The sequence below is a fragment of the Etheostoma cragini genome, chromosome 4, assembly GCF_013103735.1.
Source record: "Etheostoma cragini isolate CJK2018 chromosome 4, CSU_Ecrag_1.0, whole genome shotgun sequence".
NCBI classification, from domain to species: domain Eukaryota; kingdom Metazoa; phylum Chordata; class Actinopteri; order Perciformes; family Percidae; genus Etheostoma; species Etheostoma cragini.
Window position 1 is genome coordinate 9,258,183 of NC_048410.1, and position 14,766 is coordinate 9,272,948.

The following is a 14,766-nucleotide window of genomic DNA, read 5'->3' on the forward strand; positions in this document are numbered from 1 at the left end:
CATGTCAATCTGTCAATCTCACTCTGCTGATGTGTCTGCAATAATACGCAAAACAGGGGGTTAAATTTAATGACGAGAAATTCAATCGTTTTGAATTTGTTTACAATGTTGTCATGACAAACTTAATAGATTTTAGTATGTGTAAATGTATGTAGTATGTGTGGAATGATGGGTCAGTGGATATGACACCTGCCATTCCCGCTGTGATACATCAACCAATGTGTCCCTGAGCAAGACACTTCTGACAACTTCTGACATATGTAGCAATTGTAATTCACTTTGGATAAAAAGCCTAAGCTAAATGACGAGTAATGTAAAAGGTACTATCTCCCTGTGTATAGTAGTTGGTTTCAAACACATCTATTTGATTAATATAATGATTATCGCTGAATTTAAAACATTTCTAAAACCAAATCCTTGGTGAATAGTAGTCAAATAATTGTATAGATATAATATTATTATAAATTGTCAAATGTAATTTTATCAATCATTTCACAACATATGGATACATCCATCAAGAAAACATCCACAGCAAGCCTCACGTATTCATCTGTTAATGTGATCAAGTTAATTCATGGTGCATTTCTGGCTTTGACAAAGTCTTCAACTATCTATTAGATATTTATAAACTGCCATCATGTACAGCCTGATGCTGAGGTAGTAACGGACAAACACAGCCAGCTTGTTTATGTGCAAAGATTTTCTACTGCTTGGAGTTTGTAGAGGCACTTTAACTTCCTGATTCGCAGCTGCAGGGAGGGATGTTTGTGGTTGAAACAAAAGGGAACTCCCTCCACGCATGGTCTCCTAAAAACCTCCTTAAAAAGCGAGATGGTTTCAGCCTGATAACAAGCTTTGTTTAGTCACTCTCCTCATTGTGACCTCTATCAGTTTCCAAAGGGGGCGAACCAAAGCTTTTGTTGAACCTGTTGAATTCCAGAGCAAGGGCCGTTCCCACACTCTGCCATAGGCTCCTCCTCCTCTTGACAGTGGTTCCGCCATCAATACACCCAAAACCCACCCAAAACTCAGTGTGCATACCAGCTTACCTTCCAAGCATGCGGGACATGCTTCACTGCTTAGTATTAGTAACCTTAGATACCTGTAATAAACACATTTGTATAATAGCCTTAATAGTAGAGATTTTTTAGGGAAGATTTAAAGCTAAAATGCAGTAGGTAGGCACATGCCTGAAATAGTCAAATTGCATGTGTATCCAATTACTCTGGTGTGGTGAACTTGATAGACACAGTTCACACAGTAATGAACTTACATATTTGTCATAAATGTGCAATTTAAATTGATTGTGTTATCATAGAAAGATTATTTATTTATTGCATTTTAGAAACATTTTACTTTTGTTGTCTAAAAGACATGCACACATGTTATGTCTGAATATTTAGAGCAACAATAAAAAATACTTTTGTTTCCATGGCAACTTCAAGGAGGGACACTGTGTCTTTAATATGTGCTATGTACATGAAAAATACTGATTTCTTCTGATCCGTATGATATTAGTAACGTTAATGAGGACCTTCAGCTACCCCAAGATGTTACTGCCGTGTGTTTTACTTGAACAGTGGGCCGATTCTACCTCTCCTTATCTTTCTCTCGCTCTCGTGCTATTTGCTCAGCAGTGGCCTCACCTGTTTTGTCTGCATCTGTGTTGTTGTTCTCCAGCTCTCTTGGGATGGTTAGGGGTGCGTGGACAGGAGTTGCTGCTTCAGGAGTGCCAAAATGACCCTCTGAGTCAGAGCTGTGGAAGCCAGAGAGAGAGAGAGAGAGAGAGAGAGAGAGAGAGCATGAACTTTCCAAACATTGAAAACATGAGAACACAGGAGGACAGAAACATCCTTATATAACTGAGGAGTAGTAATCACATTATAAATACTGGAACTATGTACTCAAAAAGAAAAAAGTCTTAATCAGCACTGCAAAAGATGACTTGCATCAACAGAAGTGCACTAACTGTATTAAAATGTTCAAGTAAAGGACAAATGCAATTCTTTATTTCCATTCTATATGCGTGACCCCTCATAACAGCATGTAGCAGTTCAACCAAAGCGTGATGTTGACTACTAACGATGTTTTATTTGTATCCTGGGGGTAAAACTAGCCATTACTTGCATAAAAAAGAAAAGAGGATAAAGTGTGAATGCTGTTTTAAATCGGAACTGTGCTGAATACAACCAAATACACATTTTGATATTTCTAGCACTATGTACTATATGAAATGAGGACTTTGATGTACCTTTCCAAGTCTCAACTGTCTAAAATCCATCTACATTATACCTTAAGTCCGATTATTGGTTCTGCGTTGAATATCCTAATTTACTCTCTTTTCTGATGTTGTATTGTGCATTGGCAACACAGTTGCCACTATTTGATTCATGCCAGTAATGAAAAGAAATTAAAATAAAAAGTAAACGATAGAGAGAAAGAGGAAATAGGCCATCACATTCCTTTCATATGTTTGGCACTATACACTATTAAGTATATATTTTAAAATTAGATGCTAACATTGCAACTGAATACAGTTTGCAATACACTTTACATGGACCCTTTTCAACACTGACTTGTGAGTTTAACATTGTATAGCAGCAACATTCAAATTTGATCTCATCACTTCAGGAAGCCACAACACAGTGCAGTTAGATAGTGAGTTATAACTGTTGGGAAGAGTAAACAAATGTAGATTTAGGCATTGAAGGTAGAGTGTTGATACATTATCTGGTCAATGAAATGCTTAGGGGTGTTATCGATTCTTTACAATGGCCAAGACATTACATCATCAAAGCAAACACAAGGAACAGAGACAACAGGGCCATGATTTAGGCATTGAAGCATGTGTCCTGTTTGTGAGCAATTTTTACATCATTAAACTGCATTGTACCTGGCTTTGTTGGAGTGTGTGCTACTTTTCTGAAGCCACAGAAATGAGGATGTTGTGTCAGTGAGAAAAACATTCTGTTCAAGCCCTGTGGCAGCCTAAACCACAGCCACACCAGAAATGTGTCAGTGTACAGCACGGCACAACAACATAACACATTTGCCATTTCTGCATGTAAACAAAAATGCAGAGAGGCCAACAGCTGTGTTTTTCCTAACCTTCATAATATTAGACACACAAACACACACACAAACACACACACACACACACACACACGGACACCCACATGAACACCAATGCCCCATCCTCTAGTCCAGCCAGTGAAAATCATAGTGTCATAACCTCAGGGCTCCAGCACAACACTTGCCTGCAGCTTTGAGATCTCTCCTCCTCCTCTTCCTCTCCTCGTTCTCCACGTTGCTCTCTCTCCTCGCTGGCCTCTTGCCCCTCTTCATCCTCCTCTCCCTCCTCTCCCCCTCGCACCGCCGTCCACGTCCATTTGGCCCATGACACGGGTGACAGCCAAGACATCACTTCTCTTTCCACAGGTTTTCTTCCAACCCTTTTTTAAGTCAAAGACTCACTGGACTGGTTTCCAGAGCCTGACTGATCCTTTTCTGTGTGTTTCTTCCTCAAATTTCCACCCTGCCAAATGCTCTCACATCTTTCCACAGAGCCTCTCTCTTCACATGAGTTCCCAGGTTCCCATGAAAGGGAGGAGACATTTCTCTTCCACTCTTCTATTTATGTGTTCTCCGTCTTAAAATCACCAAGACTTCAGCTGCTTTCTATTATCTTCACTTTTCTTTTCCCCCAGTCACGTTCACTCTCCGACTGTGGCAGCACATCACAGCTCTGATCAGCTGGGTTTCAAAATGCTGTTCTCGCTCTCTCCCTTGCTGAACGCCCCCTCCCAACTGCTCCCCTCCACCTCGGCTCAGTCCACTGACAAAGAACACAGGGAGACAGGAAGCTCAAAGCTCTAAAAATAAATGCAGCTTCTTGTTGCTCAACTGACTGAGTTCTCCTGTGGCTAGAAAATGGTATGATCCTGTCAGGCTGCTCTTCCACTCTGAAGCAGAAGGAGGGAGTCAGAAAACAAACACAAGGTGGTGGAGGAGGAGGAGCTGGACTGTTGGGGCTCCACATTTTATAGCCCAGAAAGAGGTTAGGAATGTGAGGCTAGATCTTTAAGCCTTCTTTGCTCCCCCAGGCTGTTAACAGTTAACAGTTTCTGCAATCCAGTGGCAGGCATGCATGCAGGGGAACCAGTTTTATGGCATAGCCCAAGGAGATTTACCTGAGTGGATTCAATTTGTCTGCGGTAACAGTTCAAACCACAGACAGGGAATCACCACCTTTAATGCACTCATTAATGGATGCTAAAAACCCATTGTTGCATCTGACACAGGTACATATTGTTGAATGTTCAAGGAAATTAAAGCATGACATTACTCAGGATGTTTGTCTGTAATACCTCAACAGCCTTAGAGACTGGTCAAAGTCAATTATTAGTACAAACTGAGGACTCTGTGTAGACCAAGAGACCCTTGACATACAAAAGGTAGAAATACTAAATCAGAAATACTCTTGCAAATGATCTATTTCCAACAGCTGATGTTTGTTGATATTGTTATTTAATTTTTTCTTGATCATAGCTCTCCATTTGATCCCCTCAAAGGTGCAATTTTGTTGGATCACCTTGAAAAATTTGTTGGCCTCTGGTTTCAATCGTACTTGTCAAATATAACTTTTTCAGTACTTATCGGTGATGCCTGGACTTCAGTGGGACCTCCGACCAGTGGTGCACCCCAGGGCTCAATCCTTGACCCCCTGTCCTCTACATAATGTTCCCACTAGTACATGTTATCTGCAAACACAACATTCATTTTCATTGTTGTATGAAACTTAGATTTTTGTTCCAAACCAGTGGAGGCCACTTATGTCTACGTCTTTGCTATCAGAAACCAAGTGCTAAGTGTTCCAAAACTTCTTCCAATGGAATGAAACATAATCAGAAATAATTGTATTTAGTCCTCCAAATCAAATGCCGTCTCTAAAGAAATACTTAGCTCCCTGTGTGCAATTTTTAAACGTGCAGCTGAAACGTGTGTTTTCAAATAATGTTTCAAAATGAGGTCCTACCTTTCTGGCACTGATCTCGAGAAGGTCATACATACATTAATATCATTGCGTCTTGATTATTGTAATTGACTGTATTCAGGGTCAAGTCACAATACAATCTCACGCCTTTGGTTAGTACAAAACGCAGCTGATTGGCTTTTAACAAATTCAGAAGACAAGATCACCTTAGCCCTTTTCTGGCCTCCCTTAACTGCTAACCACACTGTAACATTGATGTAAGACTTCAGTGATCACGTTTAAAGCACTTCATGAGTTGGCACCCAGTTATACTGCTAAATTACTGCTTCCCTATGAGCCAGGGCGTAGCCTCAGATCCTCAGGCAGGGTTCTGCTGGCTGTTGCTAAAAAGTATAGGTGACCAGGCTTTTGCGGTCAGGGCCACTCGACTTCAGAACTTCCTGTCTGAGGATCCGGGGCATGGAGAAACAATATCATATTTCAAATCACTTCTTAAAACTTAAACAAAAGCATTTTGTTAATGTTACTTTAGTTCTAATATGTTCTAGTTGTTTATTTCACACATTTTATCTTATTATTTGGTTGTGGTTAATTGTATTGTGCTGAATTGTTTTATTTAGATTTTTCCAAGTAAAGTAACTCTGTTTTGAAAGGTGCTTTATAAATAAAGATTATTATTATTATAATTATTATAGGTGATTCATATTTGAACAAATGCCAATTAGCAGCAGTTATCAGCTATGTGATTTTTTTTTTAGAGCAGAATGAAACACATATCAGAGCTTCAATGTAGCCACAGCTTCTGTGCTTTTTAAATAACACCTGTATGGTATATTATTTTTTGGGTTTTGTGAGCCTTGTCATATAACTTTCAATGCATCCTCTGTGTATTCTTTTCTAATACTGTACTCCCACTCCAGAAACTCCTCCAAGGTTTGGTTTAGCTACGCAGCAGCTAAACTCCTCCCAAATTCCATGGAGGAGCAGGCTCAGAGTTTCCACATTGGACCAGAAAGGGTGCAGTTAGTCCTCTGCCCACTTATTTACTGTCTGGGTCTGGCGGGACTTGAGACTGGGGTGAATGTAAGGTGGATCCCTGCTTGCATTGATCATGTGCAAGTATTACTTATTGGGTAGCACAGAGAGATTATCACAGGAGCATGAGGAGCAGTTTGGGCCTTTATTCTGGGGTTAGTATCTCCTTCTCGTCTGTAAAATGTTTGCTCGCAAAAGCACCATGCTTTCCTATTTAAGTCACTGAGCCACAGTGGAGAGCCTCAGTAGATCAAGCTTAAAAGATACTGTCTTCCCACACATTATAAGCATTAATCTTTGTCAATAATCCCTGATCATCACTTAGGTCATGTTTGATTAAATTATTAGTATTATTATTGTTATTATTATTATATTTATTTTTACAATAAATTCATGTTTGTAAGTTGAAAAAGCAGTTAGCTCTTTGTTTCCATGTATTCTCTGTTTATTCTAAATGGTAAGGGGCCATTGAAAACTCTAGCAGTAGTAGTAGTAGTAGTGGTAGTAGTAACAGTCAGGGATGAGTAAAAAGGTTCCTATTACCACCCTAACATACCTCGTAACTATTCATTGGCACTTATTTTTGTGGAAAAACCTAAAACACCAAAAACAAACTGAGCTGAGCACCACACTCTTTTCTACTCCTCCAAACAAATCATACTCATAGATGACAGCCCCTATTTTCTAGTCTAGAAAATGGCATCAGTAAACATCAGCAGGTAGCGTGAGGCAGCTGTGTGTATCTCCAGATAAAATACCACTCCATTCTATCACCACCACAGCCACCAGAGGTTCTGCAAAAGAGGTCTGACGTGCCACCAAAATCCAAACACAACTCATAAGAGCTCAGATTTCAAAAAGTGGGAGGAAACCCATTTTTGAGAAAACCGAAAGTCACTAAAAGTAGAAGGAAAACAACTCCGACCCTCCAAAATACGTTTTTCCTCAGTGAACACACAACTCAAGTTCTGCCTTTCTCTGTATGTGACTAATGACACATTTATGTTTAGTCATCATATCAAGCTTAACATCCAGAAACAATATTTTTGTGACAAAGCTGCCTTGTAACTTCACAGCTCAAGTGTCTGAAATAATGCAAAGATACCATTTCATATAAGCACACAGTGTCTACAGTATCACGTTTAAATACACTCTCGCCATAAAATGAGACTGTATTTCATTTAAACAGTTGTAAAAAATAGTGGAGCTACATTATTATACAACAGCCCCTCCTCTGGAGCCTGAAATAAGTGTAGACACAAGGAAGGAAGTTAATCAAAATGTGAAAAGAAGAATAGTTATTTGTGTGTTTGAGGAACTAAGGAGGTGGAGGAACTACAAGTGGAGCAAGGGGCAATGACAGAGATAGTGTTTAAAAGTATTAGTTAGTTAGCGTACAGTAGTCCTTAACGTGGCCTTATCACAAAGAGGCAAACTAAATGATTCACCCTGTGAAATTATCATTCATCAGCTAGAAGCTAGGTATGAGCCATGTATTGTAAGAGTTGAAAACATTTTGCTTTGACTTTAAGTCATGACCACATCCTGCCAGAGATGAGCAACTAACACATACTTTATCTCAGTTTCACTCAGAGATGTCAAATGGCAGAAAAAGTGTGTTGCAGGGACATCTAGTGGTGAAAGTATGGTGACAATTGGACAGTTCACCTCAATAAGAAAAAAAACTTTGCATATCAACAAACATAATCAATTTATACTTAGTTAACAAAGTTCATTCCCAAACCTATTGTGACACACCTTCTACTACAAACTCCAATTCATGCACAATACAAGTACAAAGGTCCATTAATTTCCATATAACTTAGCCTGCAGACTTAATTCATAATGCCCACTATTGTACACTGATCAACTGTATAAAAGTTTTTTATAATGATATGTCCATTACTTTTATTATAAGTTATAAGATGTATTTAAGCCTTTGAAGCGCAATTCACTTCCACTCAGTATTGCACAGTCCCTCCATGTCCACCATTAACAAATATGTCCCCTTCCTAAGCTCTTAGCAGGCCAGATTTGCAGTGTGTTAATTTAATTTAACTCATTGATTCATGAATGTGCAGCATCCCCACATAAAACTGAAATAACAAAGGTTAAATTTTAAGGGCCCTTTTCAAGACCAACCTTAAAACTCACATCATGTTGGTTGATTTTGGACAATACATTTTAGTGGTGCAAATTCCCATATAACCTTTCAATTAAATTTGGCTACCACAAACTATTTAACCCACAGGAAGCCTGAAGCTTTTTAATGTTCAGAAACAAATTAGCCCGTCGATGGGTGATAAAAGTTCTTCTAAGTGTGTCAGTTTTAACGAAGAAGACCGCCAAGCTTTCCCCCCCTTATTAACATTATTGTGTAAATTTGCAAGTGACAAACCATGAATTATCTAACAGTTTGGCATCACGACTTCTTCCTTTTATACATCCATGTGCATATCTTACATTAAAAAGACGGTCCTGTCTTCACTCGCAACAAAAAAGTCCGCCAACCCTGAAGAAGAAGTACTTCCGTTGTGACGCATTAGCATGTAGTAAATGGCGGTTGCGAACAGGGTGGCCAGTAAACATTACCACGGTTATAACTGTAACGTTAACTGTCTAATTATCATCAAAACATGTACTCGAGTGTGTCGGAAATACAGGGTAGTTACAAAATGTTTATGTTCAACTTTCAGGTCGGTTCAAGTGTCGTGCTGACTGGGAATTCACTGCCAAAGAGACGGAAGCGACGCAAACGGTATGAAGTGAACCTACAGACAGAGCTAACGTTAGGTACAACGTTAGCTAGCTCGCTACAGTTCGTTGAAGTTATCATCTCGGAGCTCATTCAGCCGCAGTGCTGGGTTGAACAATGTCTACTATGCCATGCCAGCTGTGCTGTCTAACGTTAGTGTCTTCATTGTAATAAATAACTAACTTACTAGCTACCTCCGGAAACAGATAAGCTAACTAGCTAACGCTAGATGTAAATATAGCTAATATTCGTAGGCAGCTTTCCTAACGTTGTAACGTTACAAGTTACAAGGTTGAATGTTCTCGTCTTCAGTCAGGCTAATGGAGAATGAAGATGGAGAAAGGGACACGGAGTCTGAAGAGGCTGAGCTCCGTCTGAAAGTAGAGTCGTTGAAGCAGGAGCTCCACGAGTGCAGAGCCGAGCTGACCAAGTTACAGAAACAACTGAACCAGTCCGAAAGACTGCAGAAGAGCACAGAGAGCTACAACGAAGACCTGAGGAAACAAGTAAGTGCATATAGTAACACTTACAGAAATGACCATTATGACCTGGTCTCTATTTTAGGCAGTGTGGTAGGAATGAATGGCAGGATTTGTGAATCATTGCAATTCTATGATCACGTTATTACGATAGGTGTTTCAATAACACATGCCAATTGAATGTATCAAAAATGTGTATTTTTTCAGGTTGACCGTCTGAGTGCAGAGATTCATGACCGGAAGAAGAAAGACAAAGACAGAGTCGACAGTGAAACTCAGACAGAAGAAAATGTATGGACAGAAACTGGTGTGTTTAATTTTGTATTAACATTAAATAAATAGCTACATAAAATGATATCTGCTTGTCAGAAAGCAAGTAAACTGTTAGAAATTTTCCAATATTCCTCTCCAGAGTATTACAACTACTACTATGGAGGCTACTCTCAGAACCCAGAGACTTCAGACACTGCAGACGGCCTGAACACAGTAGCAGCAGTGGTAGCAGCTGATGGCAGCGAGGCCGCAGAGGTTTCAGCACCAAATGAAGCCGCTGGTGCTAACCCACCCACTGACGACAGTGTTGCAGTTACAACAGAGGTTTGTTGTACTAAGAAGTTACTTAAGCAGAAGCAATTGCAAATATTTCTCTTTACACCAGGGATGACTAAAAACATGATCAGAATTGTAATTGATGGTTCAACGTCTAATTGATTCTTTGGCCAATTGTTCAACAATATTCCCCAAATACAGAAATGAGGAGATGTGGATAAGAGTGTATACATTGATTTAACAAATGAGTTTATATTATGACTAATACATGATATCATGACTTTCAGGAGGGTGATGGAGGATCCATAGCTGATATGTTGAGGGCCACTGCTGAAGAGGCAATGACACAGACTGGGTTTGTCTTTGATGAGACTACTGGGATGTACTATGACCACAGCACAAGCTTCTACTATGACTCGGTTTGTTAAATACCCTTTTTAAGTAAAATTGAACCCCCCCCCCCCCCCCCCCCCCCCCCCCCCCCCCATGACAGACATTTTGTACCAGTAACATGTATTTTTTTCTTTCTTTTGAAGGCTAGTCAATTGTACTATGATGCCAACACAGGCATTTACTACTACTATGATGCAGAGAGTGGGCGATACCAATTTCATTCCAAGATTGAGGTGCCTACTGCACAAACTGCTGCAGAGCCTTGTCATGACAAGAGCACGGGTGAAAAGAAGGGCAAAAAGTTTAAGAAAGGGACCAAGAAAATCTCACACCAGGATGATAAGGTATGTAACACCTGGATCTTTTATTGATACCTACCATGGATTCATTTTATACTTCAGTGTCTGACAGCTGGCTTTTGACTTTGTAGTTTCCATGTTTCAAAAACTAATGACTTTACAGTATTGGTCTTGGTATGCTTTTTTTGTATACCTTTGAAGCTAGTTGACTAAAAGATTATCATCTGACCTAGGTGCAAGACGTGACTAAATCATTGGCTAAAATGAAGATTTCTTCTTACTGGAATACTGCTTCCCACAGAGGTACAGCTTTAATACCACTCCACAAAGCCATTCAGAAGAAAAGCTCAAGCTTTTTTAACCTGGGCCTCTATTTAATAGTCTTGCCATCACAATAGGAGGAATCAATCACTTATACAGTTCCAATGAAGCAATACCATACACATATTTGACTGTGATGTGATGATTCACACAGTCTGGTTGGGTCTGTTTCAAGCTCTGAAGTAAGTGATGATATTTTAACACACTCAATAATGTGATGGTCAAACTAGGAAAGTAAAGTCCAAGTGTAAGAATTAAATCGTTAAGTTAAGTTAAGTTACTTAAGTTTTCCCTGGTGTAATTTAAGGGAGATGTATAATGAATTGTCTTTGAAGACTGAAACCATGTACAAAAACAGTGCCTGGCATGAAACATTGGATCTACAAAGCCAGTTTGCCCCTGTCAGTGAACATCGCTGGAGATTGTAATGTCTCTGTTGACTGTCTGATGGCAGGAAATCATATTTGATGATGTAAAGCTGGAAGAAGAAGAAATGGACTGGGTTGAAAAGCCAACAACTAAGAGGACCACAGAATTCCGAAGACTGAAGCGAAAGTCTCGCAGTCCCAGTCCCGAGGTGGCTCCCCGAAGAAAAGACTCTTCAAAACATAAAGAGGTTATCCACAAATCTTCAAAGAGGAAGAAGCAGAAAAACAGTTCACACGATGATGATAAAGATGATAAGGACAAAGGTAGATCAAGGAAGAAAAGGAAGAAATCCAAGTCCAAAAAGCTGAAGAAGAAAAAGAGCCCGGTTCGGAACCATGACTCAGAGGGGAACAGCGAACCGGAAGAGGGTGAGATCACAGAATCAGAAAGAGAGGAGTGGGGGTCCACTCCCTCGTTCTCATCATCTTCTAGCTCCAGCTCCAAGGAAAGCACAGAGTCAGAAATGGAGACTCAGAGTCATGAAGGTGAGAGGTAAAACAAGCCAAACTCAGAGCTTGTTCAGGGCACAAGTTTTTCTTTTGATGTAAAGCATTTTAAATCACCTTGTTGCTAATATGTGCCATAGAAAGAAAGACAAACAATTAGCTCTTATGTAAATTTGTTACATCTGGTAGTAACTTTGCAGCTAGTTAGAGCATCACTGTCACTGTACCATTCTGAGGTCGCAGTGTTCCCATGACAATGCAGTGAGAATTATTTTTCTTGCAGTCACAGACATTTGGCCACCCTGTGTAAGAGTGACAGTGGTCAGATCTCCAGTACTGCAGGTGGGCACTCTGTTCATCATCACAGCTGACTCTCGAGCCACCGTTGGCAGGTTTGTGCTAATTTCTCTCTTGTCATGTGGCAGCATGAGTTACTTATCAGTAAAAGCCTTCACACTTTCATACTACGCGAATATGTGAAAAATACGGGAAAATATGAGGAACTGTTCTCTCAGCAAGTCATAAAGACCCCCTGCTGTCTTTCTGTTGCAGAGAGAAAGATATGGACCATGCAATCCGAATACCAGAAATGGGAGTCAGCAAGGTACCCCACTTCACTTTGATATTTGTCCAGGTTTTGAAAATGTCTCTTCATATTGCAAGGTTACGTGATGTTTCTAACTGAATTGTATTTGGTTTTAGTTCCATGCAGAAGTGTACTTTGACCAGGATCAGCAGAGTTACATGTTGGTGGACCAGGGAAGCCAGAATGGAACAGTCATCAATGGCAACAGGATCTTGCAGGTCAACATTATGTCTGTTCATTGCCTCTATATAAAATAGTTAAACTTCAACTCCGCAATGACGTTATCAATGCATCTTTTTTCTGCAGCCTAAAACCAAATGTGAGCCACATGCGCTGACGCACGGTGATGAGGTGAAGATGGGAGAGACCGTGCTGTCCTTCCATATCCACTCGGGCACTGATACCTGCGATGGCTGTGAGCCTGGTCAGGTGATGGCTCACCTCAGCAAGCACAGGAGGGAGGAGATTGCTACAGGTAAGCCACGTCACGAAAACACATCCACAGAAAAACATTTAGTTGTTGTTGCATGATACAACTGTGGTATACTGAGCCACTCAAACAAAGGCTCACTGTGAGATTGCATTCACTAGTTGTGATTGTTTACCACATCCTGTTAGAAGACATGAAAAGAACAGCAAAATATTAAGTTTCTCGCTGTCTTTTCCCAAAGGCCCTGCTCCCACCAAAGAGGATAAAGAAGCACTGAGACAAAAGGAACTGAAGCAGATGAAGGCTAAATATGGCCTGCAGGTGAGTGCTATCAAGACTAACCGCCACCATTTTTAAGTTTTGAAAACTCTTGATGAAGCCAGTCACCTCTTTGCTTTTCTGGAAATAGAGCAGTGAGTATGAGGAGGCCAAAGCCCTGAGGAACCCCAGATACCAGGACCGAGCAGAGTCTCGACGACAGACAGTGGGCAGCGAGGGTGTTTTCCAACGAGATGACGCACCTGCTTCTGTTCATCAGTAAGTAAATTGTCCCTGACGGTATTTGCTAAAGAAGGAAAGCTATGGATGAAGTGGTAATCATGTATTATGTCTTACTTGTCGTCTTAAAGGGAGATCAGTGACGTCAATAAAGGACGGAAAATGCTGGAAAAGATGGGCTGGAAGAGAGGAGAGGGACTGGGGAAAGAAGGAACTGGAAGAAAAGACCCGGTAAGACAATCTGGGGATGTCCTGTTGGCAGATCTTGTTCTAACTAAAAATGAATTGCGAAGCAACATTATTATTTTATTTTGTTTCTTTCCCATTCCTTTATCCACAGATTGAACTGAAAATCAGGAAGTCCCATTCAGGTTTGGGGGCTGGTGGCGCTATGTCTCTGGACGGCGTCTCTGTGACAAAATCAAAGTCCCAGAAGAACTGGGAGAAAGCGCGCGAGAGATTTGCTGATTCGTGCCAGCCTGACACGCTCTCTCCTAAAACGCAGAAGAACAAGTCACCCAAAGCCTGGGTCCGAGGAGAAGAGACTGAGACTACAAACACCCAAGCGGTTGTTGATTCAGACTGCCAAAGTTAAGAGTGAGAGAGAATATAGTGTGGATTTTAAAGCTGGGACGTTTGATGTTCATCTGTCTCCTGTCAAAGGAAGTGTGATATAGTGTCTGTATATTGACAGAGCTGCCAATGTGCCTCCCAGAACAAAAGGATATGGAAAGGAAAACGAATCGCCTCAAGCAAATATTGACACATTGAAGCTATATTTCTCACAATGAGATCATGCTTTGACGAGACAACTGTGGATCTATTAAGACAAAAACTGTAACTGATCATGGTGAACCTGTCACAACTTCTTTGTATAATAGTGCCCCCCAGAAAAATGTTGCACATAAAAATGTGAAAGTGCTTAACCTTTTGGTCCAGTTTGGTTATTTGCCTGTTATTATTGTCATTGGTGTGTTTGCCTGAAAGCACATGGACATGCATATCCACATACTTGTGAAAGGCCAGTGAGCAAACCTGTTTAACCCTTGTGTTGTCCTTTTGGTCAAAGAGACCTTCCTGTATTAAATCCTATTTTTCTGCTTCTGTGGCCTACGAGGTCACAAAGGCATGAAATGAAAAAGGCCCCAGGGACCCCCAAAGCACAATGCCAGGCTAATATGAAATGTAAATAAAATAAATAAGTCCCCGTGACACAAAGGACACCACAGTATGCCTGTATTTGATCTTATCTGTGGGTTAATTTCAAGGGTGTGTGAATATTTGCATGTGTCCGCAAGTGTATGCTCGGAGAGAGTCCACTCTCACACCAAATGGAAAAAGAGTGCAAGTCTAGTTATACACTCAGTATTGTAGTTTACATCGTAGTAGTACATGTTATATATGTATATTCTTGCTGCTACTGCATTACTATAACTGCACACACCTTCACAAATATGAACCAGTAATGTGGGAGAGACAAAAGCCTCACATTATTGGTTCAGCTGAAAGCAACACGTTTCAAATCAATGAAGACAAAGTGACAATAGATTTGC

At 40.4% G+C, this 14,766-nt stretch overlaps 2 protein-coding genes across 9 annotated transcripts in view; one reads left to right on the plus strand and one right to left on the minus strand.

The window, feature by feature from the left end:
* Window positions 1-14,766, minus strand: part of tacc1 (transforming, acidic coiled-coil containing protein 1) — a 30,749-nt gene that overhangs the window by 10,432 nt on the left and 5,551 nt on the right. For 2 of the 5 annotated variants that reach the window (XM_034869872.1, XM_034869871.1), the window contains exon 2: window positions 1,647-1,756. Coding sequence is in view for 4 of the 5 variants with exons in the window: in XM_034869871.1 (XP_034725762.1) it covers window positions 1,647-1,756 (110 nt within the window). In the remaining variant the exon portion in view is untranslated. Of the gene's footprint in view, window positions 1-1,646; window positions 1,757-3,257; window positions 3,889-8,491; window positions 8,578-14,766 lie in introns of those variants that run through there. The other 3 variants (XM_034869870.1, XM_034869868.1, XM_034869867.1) reach the window with 3 other exon arrangements.
* aggf1 (angiogenic factor with G patch and FHA domains 1) lies at window positions 8,582-14,695 on the plus strand. Of its 4 annotated transcripts, XM_034869875.1 has the most exons (16): window positions 8,582-8,633; window positions 8,725-8,786; window positions 9,096-9,289; window positions 9,470-9,569; window positions 9,675-9,859; window positions 10,099-10,230; window positions 10,348-10,548; window positions 11,279-11,738; window positions 11,983-12,091; window positions 12,252-12,303; window positions 12,402-12,503; window positions 12,592-12,760; window positions 12,957-13,036; window positions 13,125-13,252; window positions 13,345-13,444; window positions 13,554-13,808. In XM_034869875.1, the coding sequence occupies exons 3-16, from the start codon at window positions 9,104-9,106 to the stop codon at window positions 13,806-13,808; spliced, it is 2,259 nt and encodes a 752-aa protein (XP_034725766.1). In that variant the 5' UTR covers window positions 8,582-8,633; window positions 8,725-8,786; window positions 9,096-9,103. The 4 variants fall into 4 exon arrangements, with proteins under 4 accessions (XP_034725766.1, XP_034725767.1, XP_034725764.1 ...); XM_034869876.1 differs by lacking the exon at window positions 11,279-11,738 and adding an exon at window positions 10,737-10,806 and having other exon boundaries at window positions 8,582-8,786; XM_034869873.1 differs by lacking the exons at window positions 8,582-8,633; window positions 8,725-8,786 and having other exon boundaries at window positions 9,080-9,289; window positions 13,554-14,695.